Below are 16,246 nucleotides of genomic sequence, written 5' to 3'. Positions count from 1 at the left end.
AATTAATAGCTGATACAATTAAGAAACCAAATGCCTTATAGAGCTGTTGAAGATGGCTTATAACCAGGCTAAATAAGTTATTAAACAGCGAGTAGTGGATATAGAATGCCAACATGATTTAGCAAGTAACTCTGCCTTTATTGTTAGTGAAAGCAATAGGTATCTTACAGTAGCGATCCCCAACCTGTGGGCTGCGGACCACATGTGGTCCTTCGACTATTTGGAGGTGGGCCCCGAATGACGCCTTCTCCCCCCCCGGCCCTTTACTTCATCCCCCCCGGCCTTTACAACACACTTCGGGTGTCATTGTCTCCCATCACTCCCAGATGGGACTATCTCATTGCAGAGAAACAAGCTCAGGGTTCCCATTGATTTGTCATTGTCATGAGTTAAAATTTCCATGAAAATAAAATGTTCCTTATGTTCATTGTTGTGGCGTGTCTGTATCTTATTTTGAAGGGATGTTTAAACATTACCATAGCGATCAGAGAGCGTTAGGGCAGTGGTTGAGAGTAGAGGAGTAAACTACCCCCCCCACTGGGCCTCAATAAAAGGCGTTGAGTGGTCCCCGGTGAGTTGTCCCCGGCGTTGAGTGGTCCCCGGTGATAAAAAGGTTGGTGACCACTGTCTTACAGCACTCATGGCTTATTTAGCTAATCTTAAAGTACCTAGTCACTGGAGGGCCTTTACTTTAGCTTGTTCCAATGCCCCTCCTTCAGCTGTACTTGAAGGGAGATACAAGAAAATTACTTATGGTGAAAGGATGTGCCCTTGTGGCTTTGGTCAAATAGAAACAATGGAACATACTTTTCTTCATTGTCAGTATTATAATGGTACTAGAAATAGAGCCCGCTGTATTCTGCAGACAGCAGGTGCTAGCAGGGTGTAGGACTTCTGGGGCGCAGCGGGGACCGATCTGAGGCCGGGCAGTGGGCGGCCGGTGAAGAGGCCGTGAGTGGGTGGGCTGGGGCGCGTCCTACCTGCTTGTTGGAGGTCGGGCAGGAGCGTGGAGCTGGCGGGAGGCTGGTCGCAGGCTCGGAGGGCAGGAGGTAGGCGTTGGGCTCGGGGCATGTCGTCTGTCGCGGCTGGGCGAGGCTTGGGCGGCGTGTGGGCTGGGTGGACGGGTCTGCGGCGGCCGTCCCTGAGTGCGTGGGGGCGACAACGGCAGCGTTCGGGCGGTGGGGCAGGAGTGGGGATGCGGCCACGTGTAGTTGTGTGGGGTGGCGGGCGTGGGCACTCCCGGCCGTAGGCGGCTTCATCGAGGTGCAGGGTAGTGAGGTGCGGTGGCAGGTGGCGGCGGGGCAAGAGGCGTGGGTGCAGCAGGAGCCGGAAGACTTCGGCGAGGTGGTTGGTGCGTGGCAAGCGCGCGAATGGCGGCAGGGAGGCTGCAGTGAGCGCCGTCGAGGGGGGGCAGATCGGGAGGCGCGAAGCACCTCCCGATTCATCAGTCTGGCGGGAAGGGACCAATCGTGAGCCGCACTGTGTGCGGCTCACGATTGGTCCCTTGCTGCCGGACTGACAATCGGAGGGCCCAATCGGCAGGCGCAAAGCGCCTGCCGATTGGGCCCTCCGATTGTCAGTACAGGGGAAGGGGCCTATCGGCACCCTTCCTCATCATGGACAGGGCCCGCCTTGGGTGCCCTTATCCGATTATATAATCCGCTCCACAGGAGCGGTTAGAGATATGTTCCATTTTTATTGCACCATGGTGAGCGCAGGTCACGGGGCGGAGGGAGGCGTGCCAGTGCCAGCAGTTCCCCCCCCCCCACAGTCCGGTACCGAGGCCTCCACAGCCCGGTCCCGGGCCATTTCCCGGTGGTTGGGGAACACCGCATTAAAGGATATATATGATCTGATATATATGTGAATGAAGATTGTGTCTTACTAACCTTTTAGAGTTTTTGAAGGGGTGAACAAACTTTGGATAAGGGTGACCCAGTACATGTTTACGTAGACTTCCAGAAAGCTTTTCACAGAGTTCCTTATCAAAGGCTCCTAAGTAAGCTCAGATGGGATAAGAGAACAAGTCCCCATGTGGATTAAAAACTAATTAACAGGAAACAGAGTGATTATAAACAGGCAGTTTTCACAGTGGAGGGCAGTAAGCAGCTGGGTACTGTGTCCAGTGCTTTTTTAAACTTGTTCTTTAATTATTTTGAGTTGGAAGTAAACAGTGAATCACTAAGTTTGCAGATGACACTAAGCTGTTCATGGTGGTTAAAACCTGGGAGGACAGTGAGGAGCTCCAGAGGGATCTGTTGAGGCTGGGCAAGCAGGTTTCAATGTAACAAATGAGATTGCTTAAGAGAAATTTTATTGAAGATTCTTGCAAAAATATAGCTGCTCCTTTCACGAGGGGTTCAGAACTCAAATTTAAAGTAATTCAAAGATCACAAACCACCTTAAGTTGAGGCAGTTTTGTGTAGTGGTGAAGAGAGCCAGTTTGGTGGAGTAGTTAGGAGTACGGACTTCTAATCTGGCATGCCGGGTTTGATTCTGCACTCCCCCACCTGCAGCCAGCTGGGTGACCTTGGGCTTGCCACGGCACTGATAAAGCTGTTCTGATCGAGCAGTGATATCAGGGCTTTCTCAGCCTCACCCACCTCACAGGGTGTCTGTTGTGGGGAGAAGAAAGGGAAGGTGACTGTAAGCCGCTTTGAGTCTCCTTCAGGTAGAGAAAAGTGGCATATAAGAACGAACTCTTCTTCTTCCAATTAAGCTGGGTAAAGTTGAAAGGATGCAATAGTAGCAGATAAATGAACTGGCTTGATCACCTTCATTGTCATGTCATAGGCTTGAATGTGAGACTCCATGGCATACTCTGTCTTATTAGATGTATTTTGTCCGTTCTGCAGCATATGTTAATATATACAGTGGAAGCTAGCCCGCTGTAGCAGTTAGTGTGTTGCACTAGGATCTGGGAAACCCAGTTTTAGATCCCCAGTCTGTAATCAAAGGTTTCTGGGTGACCTTGTGCCGCTCTCACACGCAGCCTGATCCTGGAGGGCAGGCTATAGGATTAAATAGATGAGGGGTAAATTGTGGTGTAAGCCTTTTTGGGCTCCTGCTGGGGAGCAAAGCAGGGTATACGAATATGATCTAAATCAGCGGTAGTCAAACTGCGGCCCTCCAGATGCATTCGCTGGCAGGGGCTTGTGGGGATTGTAGGCCGTGGACATCTGGAGGGCCGCAGTTTGACTACCCCTGATCTAATCTAAATAAATAATAAAGCTAAAATGTAAGAGTTCATTCATAGCTGAAATGCAAAGTAGCCCCTATTGGTGAGAAAAAAACTTTTTTTTTCATTTAGCATGAATTGAATTATATATATGGAAAGTTCTGTTATGTCGTGAAATACTATTTTGTACTTAGTAATTTTTATATAATTTTTCATTGTTGGTTTTTATGAAAAACACATTGAATGTTAGCTGCCTTGAATATAATTCAATCCATCTGAACACTAGATGTTCATTCCCCCCCCCCTCCCTTTTAGACAGTTTTAACACAATGTGTGTCAAATTTTGAATCCAGGAAAAACAATAATTGTAACGGCTATTGTGACTGAACAATAGAATTATTGTCGCTACATGTTTGTCACAGCTTCAGAGGACCAGGGTGGCTTTCTTTGGAACAGCTATATAAATATTTAGGGCAGAGTGCAAGGAGAAAGGAGCAGTGTTCAGAATTGATCAAGTATTGCCTTCATTGTTGCATGATAACTTTTAGCCCTATCTTATCTTTTTATGAAATAATAAATTGGGGGGGGGAACATTTCGGAGGCTTTACCCAAATTAATAATGTTATTACAATAGTGATTGCAACTTGTTTCTTGCATACTTTATATACCAATCACATGCATATGCTACATAAGCATATTTACAAAGTTCATCTATCATATAACAAAAGTGAGACTCTATGAAATGCATAAATCCATTCCATTTTAAAGAAAGCAAGATCAAGTTACATTAAAATAACAGCCTATAATGAATTTTATAACCCTTTGGGAAAAACCCGTTATTTGCTATCATGAACCCCTAGTTCCTGACCTGTAGTTCTCACCCCCTTTTAAGATTTGTCTTATTGCTTGTCCGATGAGTTGTGGCACCTTCCCTAGCCCACTTGAGAGTGTCCCTCCCATCTCCGCCTGCATTTCAAAGGCTCGTCCAGTTCACACTTCCTTATCTCAAGGCTGTTCTCACACTGAACTTAGTCTAAACACTAGATGGGTGACTCGGCTACTGTGGCACTCCGTAGATCAAAAGAAAACTGTATTGCTCTTTCTGTGTGAATTATTGTTCCCAACAAATGCTGCCCCAATGCTCCCTCGCTTAGCTTTGCGCCACCCTTACCCTGTGTCTCTGTCAAGATTTTTGTCTAAGAGCTTAAGCGATGTGCTGATTTTTGTACTGATTCTCCAAATAAAGACTTTTGCTTACTGAAGCAGTCGGTGCAAACTTAAATGGACTCCGGGGAATGGTAGAGGACAGTAAGGCCCAGAGGATCATTGTTCATGGGGTTGCGATGGGTCGGACACGACTTCGCACCTAACAACAACAACATTATTTACACATTTAAAATGTCTAGAAAATTTCCCAGCTCAGTTTCCTGGAGAACCCTCCTCCCTGGTCAGAACTTCTGTCAGAAATGCTTTCATTCAGAAGGAGCTATATTGTGCACAGACCTTTTCTCTGTCCTTACCACAATACTTCTGCATAGCTTTGTTTGGCAGGATTGGGTTTGCAGGCTTTTAGCTGGCATGACTGTAATAGTAATGGTGGGATAAAAACTGCAATCATGTCACTCTTAACCATACTTATGTTTCAGTCAATGTATATGGCTGAACTTGTAGATAAACTGGAAATGTGGAATAATGGTGATTCATATGCTTTTGTTTTTTATTAAATTAATTCTGCATTGGAAATTAATACATTTCTTATTCTGTGATGTATATTCCCAAATAGCAAGTTTTAAGCATCAACATAAGGGCAGCTCTCCCACTAATCCATCAGAGGATCCCCTCCAATATTGAGATCTCTAACACCGAGATCATGGTTAGATCTATTGTATTGGTGCCACCCTCTTCTGAACATTATTCTCTCCACCAGGCTGAACTAAGATCAGAATTGTGACCACCGCCGCTATATGTTATGTTATATGTAACTTTTAATTGGGGTTTTTATGGGGATTTTATTGTGTTTTAACTATTTATGTTGTAAACCGCCCTGAGACCTATTGGGAGAAGGGCGGTCTAGAAATTAAATAATAATAATAATAATAATAAAATTAAGAAATAGACTGTTCTGATTAATAGTTTTTCTATTTTTATGAGCCTTTATGATTTTTTGTCACATCCAATTTGTTGTTAAAAAAATAACTGCCAGTGTTTGAAATAACTGTTGTTGTTGTTTCTTGCAGCGTAAGTGGGCACACTGCATGGATCTTATGTCTTTTCCAGATGACAAGCCTGTGGCAGAAGGAAAGCCAAGTATTGGGGCAACAGAGGCTGCTGCTTCTGTTTCGAGTGCTTGGCTTCGTTGTGGTGATGGATTTCAGGTGGATACTTTGCTGGAGGTAAAATAGTGATTTTTATGGAGTAGGGAGTCCAATAGCACCTTTAAGACCAACAAAGATTTATTCAAGGCATGAGCTTTCAAGTGCATGCACTCTTCCTCAGACTAATGAACTACCACAATAACTGTGGAAATATAAGACAAAAGCTATGTTAAATTAGTAAACTGTATCACAACATCCAAATGCAGCCATATGATGCCATATGATAATTATTTGCTAAAACAGCCAATCGAGGGGACTGATTGGCTGTTTTAGCAAAGAATTATCATATGGTTGAATTTGGATGTGGCAGTTTACTAATTTAACATAATTGCTTTTGCCTTATATTTCCACTGTTCTTATGGAGCAGTTAGGAAAAATACGCTGGTTATGAAGAATGTATGAATGGAATTTTTATTATACTTCTGTATTTACTAAGGATTTTGTTAGTTACATAACAGTCTGCTCTTTAACTCCGTGTTCTCCAACATGGCAACCATGGGCTTCATGGTGCCCATCATTTTCCCCCTGGCCACTAAGCTTGACAGAAATTTGGTGGGGCCATTGTAAGGCAGGGCTTGTTATTGGTTGCCACCTTTCAAGTGAAAGCGTTTTCTGCTGCAACATCAGCTGCAGCCATTTGAAGTTCAGGACTGCTAAGTACTTGGGTTTTCTTTAGTCAGTTTGCGGTTCCATTTTCCCTTCTCTTTATCTCCCTCCCTTACTTTGCTTTTTTCCTTCCCTCGCCTTCCCTCCCTTCCTCAGGCTTTCCTTCATTTTGTTAATTCATCTTCTGCATTTATTTTGTAAAGTGTGTGTGTGTGTGTGGGGGGGGGGAGGTGTTTGCCTACTTAAGCAGCCATTTGGGGCTTGGCTCTACCTCCTGCAACAACCAGTTTGAGGTGTTGCTCACCAGCCCAGTGCAAAATTCTGAAAGTGCCCACAGGTTTATAAAGATTGGGGGCCCAGGCTTTAACTGGTTTATTGATTTTAACTGAGGGACTTTAGTACATCTCCCTGTTATTTCCATATGGATAACAGTTACATCAGCATCAACATTGGTCATTTCTTCCTGTCAGCCAGGATTTGAAGTTAGTTAGCAAACCTAGCTAACATTAAGCATTGATATTGCCTGTTCCAGTGTTAATTTTAGCCACAGCTGAGTCTGTTTGAAGGACAGAGTGAACGATCCTATGGCATAGTGTTTATTTTTCATGGTGGTTCACTGGCATTCTGTCAGCACTACACTTTTCTTTGTGCCTTCTTAGCTGCAATATCATAACAGGCCTGCTTACCCACTGAATATAATAATAATTAATATTATATTATTAATAATAATTTAACTTTTGTTTTGCCCTCTCTTGACAGACTCAGTGTGGATAACAACATAATTATTTAAAATCACATGCCATTTGAAAATATAGTATAAATATAATTAGATTCAAATTAAAAATACAAATTACACTCCAGTATTGCCCATAAATTTCCTAGTGTGTGGGTGTGAGGCATGATATAAGCCTCCCTTGGGAGTGTAGTCTGGCAGATACAGGTGGAGAGGCCTATGAGATAAGTGATTGGTTATTTAAACACTTGCACAGATGCCAATCAGGCAAAATTCCAGCAGTAATTTGAATGTTGCCTGAGCAGCAGCACATTCTCCAATTCAGTCAAATAGCATGAACAATAACATAAAATGTAGCATGATTACAGAAGCTTTGATTTGTATTTCTGCATGGTTTGCAGATTACAGAGGTACCCTGCTGGAGTTCCTTAAGAATGAACTGAAAAATATTGTCCACTTGTTTGTATGCATAATCATTAGAATGTAGTGCATAAAATGAGCTGTGAAATAATCTAAGTTAGGCTTTCTCAGCTAGAGTTTTGTGAAACCCTGGGGTTTATTGACAGCGCTGGAAGGGTTTCCTGAATAGGTGGGAGTTAATTAAATAAAATGTGTTAAACATGTATTGAGTGATATGACCATATAGGGTCATGTTGATCCCCCCCCCCCCAAAATGACCAATGATGAACTTGGACGGTAAGGGGAGGGGCCCTGGATGGGCGTGTATACAACTATGCTTCCTAACCATATTTTGTATGATCATACCACTTCTGGAGTTTCTCAAAGCTTGAAGAATGTTTCAGGGGTTTCTCAATGGTAAAAAAGTTGAGGAAGGCTAATCTAAGTAAATACTGAAGAATAATTTCCATTGATGAATGATGTTATGGGTTATGTACTAATTTTGTAATCATTTGCATTTTAAAACAGGCCTCAAGATCTTCTGAAAACCCATCTAGAGCTAAAAAGAGCTTTATATCACTACTCCATTCAGCTGATGGAGGTACAATAGCTATTTTATTTTTTCATGTTAGTAGCATAAGAGTGTGTGTGTGTTTAACTTGCATAGCTTTTTCTGTGTGTCACAATTCCTATGTTAGTGTAGGGAAGATGTGCATGATTACCTTTCTCATTTCCTTCCCAGCCAGGCGTTGTACACATCTGGGCTAGTGTACCTGTGCTAAGATGGGGGGGGGGGATTGAGATCTGTAGACTTGTGGTCAAGACAGCTTCATCTGGCTCTGTAATGGGAGATTACAATTTATGTAATGTACTGTAAATGTGATGTAAAATGCATTGTGTACCTGTTTTTGCTGCACTAAATACATTCTGTATTTTTCTGTCATCTTTGTGTAGAAAGTAAGTTCTTTCAAGTGTTGTCAAGACTTTTTTCTGATGTGATAATATGTATAGTTTTACAAAAAAAAGAAAGTTGCACTCTGTGGAAACAGGGTGAAAATTTGAATAAACAGTATTGGTACATTCAGGTGTATACTTAAGCAGACTGCAGAATCTCTAAAGAGAATTATTCTTTGCAAATATGTATTGTTACCCAAATTATATTGGAATGTGGAATTTAGTTTGTGAGAAACAAATGGATCACCTGTGTATACCAGGATCCTTCCCTTAGAAATGTGCAAAGACCAGTTTAAATAAAATGAAAATGATTCTTATTGCAAATCAAATTAAAAATAAAACTAGCCAACTTGCACTCAAATTAAACTAAGCATTTGCACAAGAGAAAACAGAGCTGAGATGGTGCAGTAGGGGAATATAAGGGACAACCCCCCCCCCCCCCCATAACTACCTTCATGGCATACAGAAGTCTAAGAAGAAATAGTGAAAATGACCATCACTTCAGGTATATGTGGGATATCCAGAAGACAGACACATACACACATACTCCACACGCATAGAGGGGTTCTAGTGTGTGTCTTAAATAGCCAGATTTGTGTCTGGGGGTTAAAGTTCGGCTCTTCAGCTCCTAAAACTATGAGCTTGATAAGATTGCCAGTGTAACAGAAATTCACGAGGTAGATGCTGTTCTTGACCAGTTTGGACAAAATATAGGGCAAGGTCCCAGAGAGTTTGTTGGGTAGAGCTAATACTGGTGATTGCTCTGGGTGGAGTTCCATAGTTGAATCAGGCAGGACAGATCACTTAAGGCATGATAAGGTTAGTTACGTTCCTCTTTGCACTAAAAAGGTAAAGGTATCCCCTGTGCAAGCACCGAGTCATGTCTGACCCTTGGGGTGACGCCCTCCAGCGTTTTCATGGCAGACTCAATACGGGGTGGTTTGCCAGTGCCTTCCCCAGTCATTACCGTTTACCCCCCAGCAAGCTGGGTACTCATTTTACCGACCTCAGAAGGATAGAAGGTTGAGTCAACCTTGAGCCGGCTGCTGGGATTGAACTCCCAGCCTCATGGGCAAAGCTTTCAGATGGCTGCCTTACCACTCTGCGCCACAAGAGGCTCATATAGGTATCCCCTGTGCAAGCACCGAGTCATGTCTGACCCTTGGGGTGACGCCCTCTAGCGTTTTCATGGCAGACTCAATACGGGGTGGTTTGCCAGTGCCTTCCCCAGTCATTACCGTTTACCCCCCAGCAAGCTGGGTACTCATTTTACCAACCTCGGAAGGATGGAAGGCTGAGTCAACCTTGAGCCGGCTGCTGGGATTGAACTCCCAGCCTCATGGGCAAAGCTTTCAGATGGCTGCCTTACCACTCTGCGCCACAAGAGGCTCTTTGCACTATTGACCTGCAAATGGGTATTGTTGCAAGGGAGGGGAGAGAAAAGCTAGCGGCTGAGTACCCGTGCAGGGTAACAATGTTACCTGAGGAATCCAGGCAGCTCCGGGAAAAGCATGGCATCTGGTTGAAGAGTTCAATTTCCTGCTTTCTGCATGAGTGCAGATATTACTGGTCAGCCTTTGGCGAAACTGGCACACTTTTGTATATTTCCAGCACTGAGATGCAATTGCAGAGCAACACAATCGCAGGATGCAAGCAGTGTTGACAAAGAGTATTTGCAGGCAAACCTCCCTTCAAAGCAACGAGGGGTCTGACAATGCACAAGGAATGCTGCAAGTACTGAGATTTTTTGGAATTTTTTTAAAACAATAGGTGACTGCTGGCAGTGCTTTCAAACTAGCATATAAAATAAATGTTGTTGGCACAATGGATTTGGAAAGAGTGGCATGTGGAATGTGATGTATCACATTACAGCTACGTAGCCATATGTGCCTAAATACCATTTAAAGTTATATTTATGTTTTTATCTTTTAAATGTTTACCATCTTAATAGTGGAATGTGAAGAAGGGACATGCAGATTTAAATGTGTGTGTCCCGGATCACTTGCTATCTATATTAGCTGAAGGCACTTTATAAAACTGAGGGCATGTTTCCCTTTTATTTTATTCAGATTATTTATTTTTATTTTGCTGATGTTCATGTCTTGCTGACAAGACTGGATTAGATTTTATGTTCTTCACTGCTTTTTTACACCAAACATAAAAAACTTGTTTAAATCTGCAGGAAGATATACTGGAAATAAACCAGTGTAGTATTGAATCATCCACTAGAGGGAGCAAAATTTGTATGGAACAGAGCCCTCCGTCAAGAAAGGAAAATTTAGAAGAATGTGGGAAAAGCCCCGAGACTTGCTCCATTCACAACTTGAGCAAACATGACTGTGAAATAGTTTAAAGTGCCCCTAAGATTCCTTAATGTATTGTTTAGATTTCTGAGATGATTTCTTTTGTCTTTTTGAGACTGATTTCACGGGTTTTAGGAGAGGTAGTGAAGAATAGTGGCTAAGAGACTGAACTCAGGAAGTCCCCAGTAATCCTTTTGTGCTTGGTTTTGCCTCCCTCCTTGTTTTCCCACTTTCTTCTCTGTGCTTGCTAGGGCAATGAACATAGAGGAGAAAAGTAAGTAGGCAGGGGAGGCAAACTGGAGCCTGTCTTGGTTCCAGTATTCCCTGCTTGCTTGTGCAGTATTCTGAGTGAAGTCATGAACTCATGCCATCAATGACTTGGATCCCGAGCAATGTTTCTGTGGATGCAAGGGATTCTGCTTGCAGAACCAGCTTTTGTGCCTCCACCTCTCCTATAGAAGCCTGAAATGCCCCAGGAACATCTTGGTCTGCTGTTGAAGGTGGGGTAGGTGGAAGTGGTCAGTGGGATGAAATCATTGTCCCTCTCGAAACACTGTTCTGGATCAAAGCCATTGTTGTTATAGCTGCATTTTGGATTTTTTTACCCCTTTATTTTTTATGTTGTCTTACATGTAGAAAAATGTTGACAAAGTTGAAGGCTGCAGGAAAAGGGGAAGAGCAACATGAAATGGATTAACTCAGTAAAGGCCATGGCCCTCAGTAGGACATTTTGGAGATCATTAATTCAAAGGGTCAGCACTTTCAAGTCATCTTGAAAGCACTTAACACAGAGTCAATCGTAGCTCGTTCTGTTGTAAAGGATTTTTAAAAATCTGCATAGGTGACTCTGTTGGCTGTTTCTTATAAAGAGAATACTGATTTAACTTTTTATATGCCTGTGTTGGGTCCTGTGGTTGGAAAGACTTTCCCTCTACAGATTGTGGCTTTCTTACCACCCCACACTGCTACCCAAAATGCTGCTCTAGGAATAGCATCAGAGTTGGAAGTTTGTAGCAGGAAGAGTATAAGTGGCAAAAATTGTCTTCCACTTCCACCCATGGAAATGTTCCATGACAATGTGTATGAAAAAAAAATGAATAGCTGAATAAGATATAATCATTAAACATAATTTTGTGAAGGTTCAAGGGGGTGGCAGTTTACAGTGGATGAGCGATAGGGTTGCGAGTGTCCTGCATAGTGCAGGGGGTTGGACTAGATGACTCAGGATCCAACTCTGTTATTCTATTATTCTAGTTATTGTGCCATAGCACAGTACAATCTGCCCCAAATATAAAGACTGCAGTCCTGGGATCTCAATCTGCATCTTCAAGAAAGTTATGTAATTTTTTCTGGCAACAACTTATAACATGGCTGCTTGTGCAGCAAATCACTTCATGCATTCTTCTGAATATGTACCAGTGACTTAGAAGTAATATTGTTGTTCTTGTTGTTGGTTTTTTTGCAAGCCATCTCTTGGTGAGAGCTGCTGCTGAGAAATATTTGGTTTGGGCTTTGGAAGACTGTTTATGCACTGGGAACTTCACTGCCCCACCCCTCTGTCAGGAGCACAGATCGGGGGTGGATGAGGTGCACCAGGCCAAATGCTCTCCCACCTAGGTGCAGGAAGAGGTAGGGCAACCTGCTACGACTAAAACTCCAGCCTGCAGCCTGGCATGAAACCTCCAGTGCATAAACGGTCGAAGTATAGTCTAGTCAATGCCACACATTTCTTAAAAGCATTTAGGACCATAGTAAGGGTTGTTGGTACTAGTAATGTTTTGATCTTCTGACATTCTAAATGTGATCTGCCACTGTTCTTCAGAACTGCCACCTCTAGGTCAGCAAGTTGTTCCAAGTAGTGCATTTCTATGTTAGTAGTACATGTTATTTGTTGTGTATAATTTCACAGTTTAGGCAGTAAACAGTTGAAATTTTAGTTGCTCCCTAAGTAGCTGAAGCATCAATATGATGTAATTATTGTGATGGCTTCATCGTAATATTACTCAGAGGAACAGGTTGAATTTGGAATACCCAGATACTATATTGTGCTAAGGATCTATGTATTCTTTTCCATAGGAATCTCAAAAAGCAAGAGCTCAAATGAATTTGCAGACATATTATGGGACTTCAGTGGGAGTGATTTGTCAAATGATGAAAATAAGACCGTGACTTCAAGATTGTCTTTCCTGGAAGTGGCAAAATCTGATTTGGTTCCCAAAGATGGATGTAGTGATGGTGAGGTTCTTTGTGCATGTTCCATTTTGTTTTGTTGGATTAAAATATTATATCCAGCTTTTCTATAATGCCTAAGCTGGATAATCAAATATACATATACATTACAAAAATGTAATGAAACATAAGAGTTAAAATGCAGGAAGTTAAAACTGCAGTATTGTTACAGCTAGCTATCAGATATACATCAGTTATTTCTGCTAAAGGCATGTTGAAACAATTCTGCTATGTACGTCTTATGGAAAGAAGAGCGTGTAGGAACTTTCTGTATTATATACGATAAACTGTGCCAACATGGTAGGGTGGTCTATTAGATATGAATGTCCCAGGTCAAGAAGGACAGAAAGTAACCACCAGCACCTTGAATTGTCCCTGGAAACAAATAGGTAACCAATGAAGCTGAAGCACAGTTGTTATATGGTCATATATACATAATCATACTGGTATAAACCAGGCACTAATGTAATGGTAGCATTCTGTACCAGCTGAAATGTTCAGAAGTAGCCCAATGTATAATGTTGAAATTACAGTAGTGTTGATCAGTGTGGGAGGGTCAACACATGATCAGGATAACAGGCCAGTTACTTCCCTGATTTGCCTTCTAAGCAGCACTGGGCCCAATGTTACTTCCAGGCTAGTCAGAGAAGTGGATGGTCATGTCCATCATCTTGCATTGATGGCAACCTCGTACAACTACTAGATCACTGCTTCCATATGCTGGCTATTGTGCAAGGGTCAAAAATTGGTTTAAATTATTTGGTTAGTCAAGAAAAAAGCAGCAACTTTTGCTTATTGTAAGTGCATGATTTTGTTGTGAATTTTTTCTAGAGTAATACACAGTTCATTGCTTCTAAGAATCACAACTTTCGTTAAAGATTTTACCAGCTCTCATGAGTCCAATGATTTGTTTAAAATAGTTTTGTTTTTTTTTAGTTTTCATAGTAGCCTAAGAATACTTGACTGTTATGAAATTGGAGTCAAAAGGCAGTCAAAAGGCAGGGAACAGAGGTAGTAAAACTTGGGAGCTTTCACAGAAGCGAGCAAGTGAAAGATGATATTTGTTCCACATGTCTTCCATGGAACTCAAGGCAGTATGCACAGATTCCCAGACAGTTCAAGCACTGGCAAGATTTTCATCAACTTTACATGAACAAAACTAATCTGTCCATCAGACCATGCCCTGAGATCATGCGCACAGGGGCAATTTAACATTTATAAAAATGATGATTTGAAATCCGCTTTGGGTAGTGAAAAATTGAAACTTGGATGACACGGATCAGGGTGGAGAAAGCGCACCTGAAAGTTTTTTCCGAACTGGTTGACTGGTGTTAACGTTTATAAAATTGATGATTTGAAATCCGCTTTGGGTAGTGAAAAATTGAAACTTGGATGACACGGATCAGGGTGGAGAAAGCGCACCTGAAAGTTTTTTCCGAACTGGTTGACTGGTGTTATCACCTCGTAAGCATTACCAAATGATCCAATTGCTACGTTACCAAACCTCTCACGCAATTCCCCACTGCTAAATATACACATGTCTTGGACATGTGTGTATGTGTTTCTGGTAACAAGCTTGTTGGAGTTTGAAGAAAATAATGCTCTCTGGGGGGTGGCAGAGGGGTGGTCCCTCAGGGCCCAGACCTTTAAATATGTGGCTAGCCTCCATGTGTTTTTCCAAGAGATATTTGATTCATACAGTTAACTAGGGTGTGAAAAGTAAGGCATTTTATGGGGAATAGAATCATAAGAGTTGGAAGGGGTCATACAGGTTATCTAGTCCAGCCCCCTGATCAATGCAGGATCAGCCCAAAACATCCAGGATAAGTATATTCATATTAGCATTTGTAAAGCCTGCTTTAATGTTTACTCCCCCTCCCCATCTTAAGGTGAACTACATTTAATCGATTGGGAACAAGATAGTGATTACGAGGATGATGGACAGTGTAATGGATCAAAAACAGATGACACTACCTTGAGTATATCTGATACTGATTCTTGTACAAACAGCTCCTTTGTATTTGATGAAGAAGAAAGAGACCAGCTTGTGAAAGTAAGAAAATCCAATTTAATAAGATGTGTATAATATTGTGCAGGCACTTGTCTTTATGTGATTAGCTATCCTTTCTTTCACAACCTTTGCTTACAAAATCTGACAATGTATTTCTGTACAGGGAAGTAGTGGTAATACAAGACTACAGTGAATATTTGGCATGACCTGAAGTGTGCTCTAATACTAAAAAACGTTTGTTCCTTGCTGCATAAGGGGGAAAAAGAGGCTAGAAATTTCAAATAAAATTGAATGGAATATTTTTAGGATTCTAAAGTGTTCTTAAGTTTCTTTTTGAGGTATGTCATGAAACTAGTTTTGATTGCAAATCTTAAGAGTATGGTACCACTTGCTAATACTACTTGAGCCCACATTCCCTGGTGTTTTCAAAGTCATAAGAATAAGCGGAGGGCAAAGGATTCCCCCTTGACTTCTCAGTGGTGCCAGTGGCCAAGGAGAGTGGCTCCAGCTATGGCTTGGGTGGCCACTTGGGCCTGTGGGGAAGGCTCTTCCAGAAACTAGAGTTTCTCATTGTCGACTGCCCATCAGAATAGTTTATGGTTTTGTTAAGCACATTTAAATAAAGATAGATTCAAGGGGGTAGCCAGCAACTAGTCTCTTTTAATTATTTCTTTTTACAAGTATCTGCCATTAATTAATAACATGGGCAATTTTATTTCTCCAGTGTTTTTGTGAATTACAACTGAACTCAAAAGGACTGATAAGCTGTTTTAGCAAAGAATTATCATATGGCATCCTATGGCTTAATTTGGATATTATGACAAAGTTTACTAATTTGCTATAAGTTGCCTTTGCCTTATATCTCTACAATTATGATGATTGTTCATTTTGTCTGAGGAAGAGTGCATGCACTTGAAAGCTCACACCTTGAATAAATCTTTGTTGGTCTTAAAGGTGCTATTGGACTCAACATTTAAATAAGATAACTTCAGGAGCATAGAGACAGAATTTATATTCAGAAAATTTTGATGGGCCTGGAGGTTTGTTCTTTCTTAATTCCTTATTGAGTATGTGCTTTAGTCAAACACTGATCTGTCAAGCTAAATCTTGTCTACTGTGCCTGGAAACAACTCTCCATTGGGAGGTCATTTGCACCACCCATTATTGGATCCTTCTAACTTGTGATCTCTCAGTTTCAACCTGAACTCTTCTATATGCAAAGCAGGTGGTCCACCACTAATCCCTCTATATTGGAATGTTTTATTTATAGAATGTTTTATTTCAATATTTCAAGACTGATTTTTGATATTTTATGGCCCCATCTTGTGAGTTTGAAATGCCATTTCATTCCTCTTCGAGCAGCCTTTAAAATGCAAAAAATCCCCACAAAATACCAGACTCATACATTATTTAAACTTTGCATTTAAAAATGAATGCATGAACTTTAGTCGAACACAC

The 16,246-nt window shown here is 41.7% G+C and overlaps 1 protein-coding gene across 3 annotated transcripts in view; it reads left to right on the top strand.

Annotated features, from left to right (window-relative positions):
• The window catches only part of SPIDR (scaffold protein involved in DNA repair), a 193,852-nt gene that overhangs the window by 2,755 nt on the left and 174,851 nt on the right, over positions 1-16,246 (top strand). For all 3 annotated transcript variants that reach the window (XR_013234137.1, XR_013234138.1, XM_077352453.1), the window contains exons 2-5: positions 5,416-5,571; positions 7,820-7,892; positions 12,625-12,783; positions 14,667-14,830. Coding sequence is in view for 1 of the 3 variants with exons in the window: in XM_077352453.1 (XP_077208568.1) it covers positions 5,416-5,571; positions 7,820-7,892; positions 12,625-12,783; positions 14,667-14,830 (552 nt within the window). In the remaining 2 variants the exon portion in view is untranslated. The remainder of the gene's footprint in view (positions 1-5,415; positions 5,572-7,819; positions 7,893-12,624; positions 12,784-14,666; positions 14,831-16,246) is intronic.

Source organism: Paroedura picta, chromosome 9, assembly GCF_049243985.1.
Source record: "Paroedura picta isolate Pp20150507F chromosome 9, Ppicta_v3.0, whole genome shotgun sequence".
Lineage (NCBI taxonomy): Eukaryota > Metazoa > Chordata > Lepidosauria > Squamata > Gekkonidae > Paroedura > Paroedura picta.
Note: the sequence above shows the minus strand (reverse complement) of the source record. Positions and strands in the feature narration are given on the sequence as shown.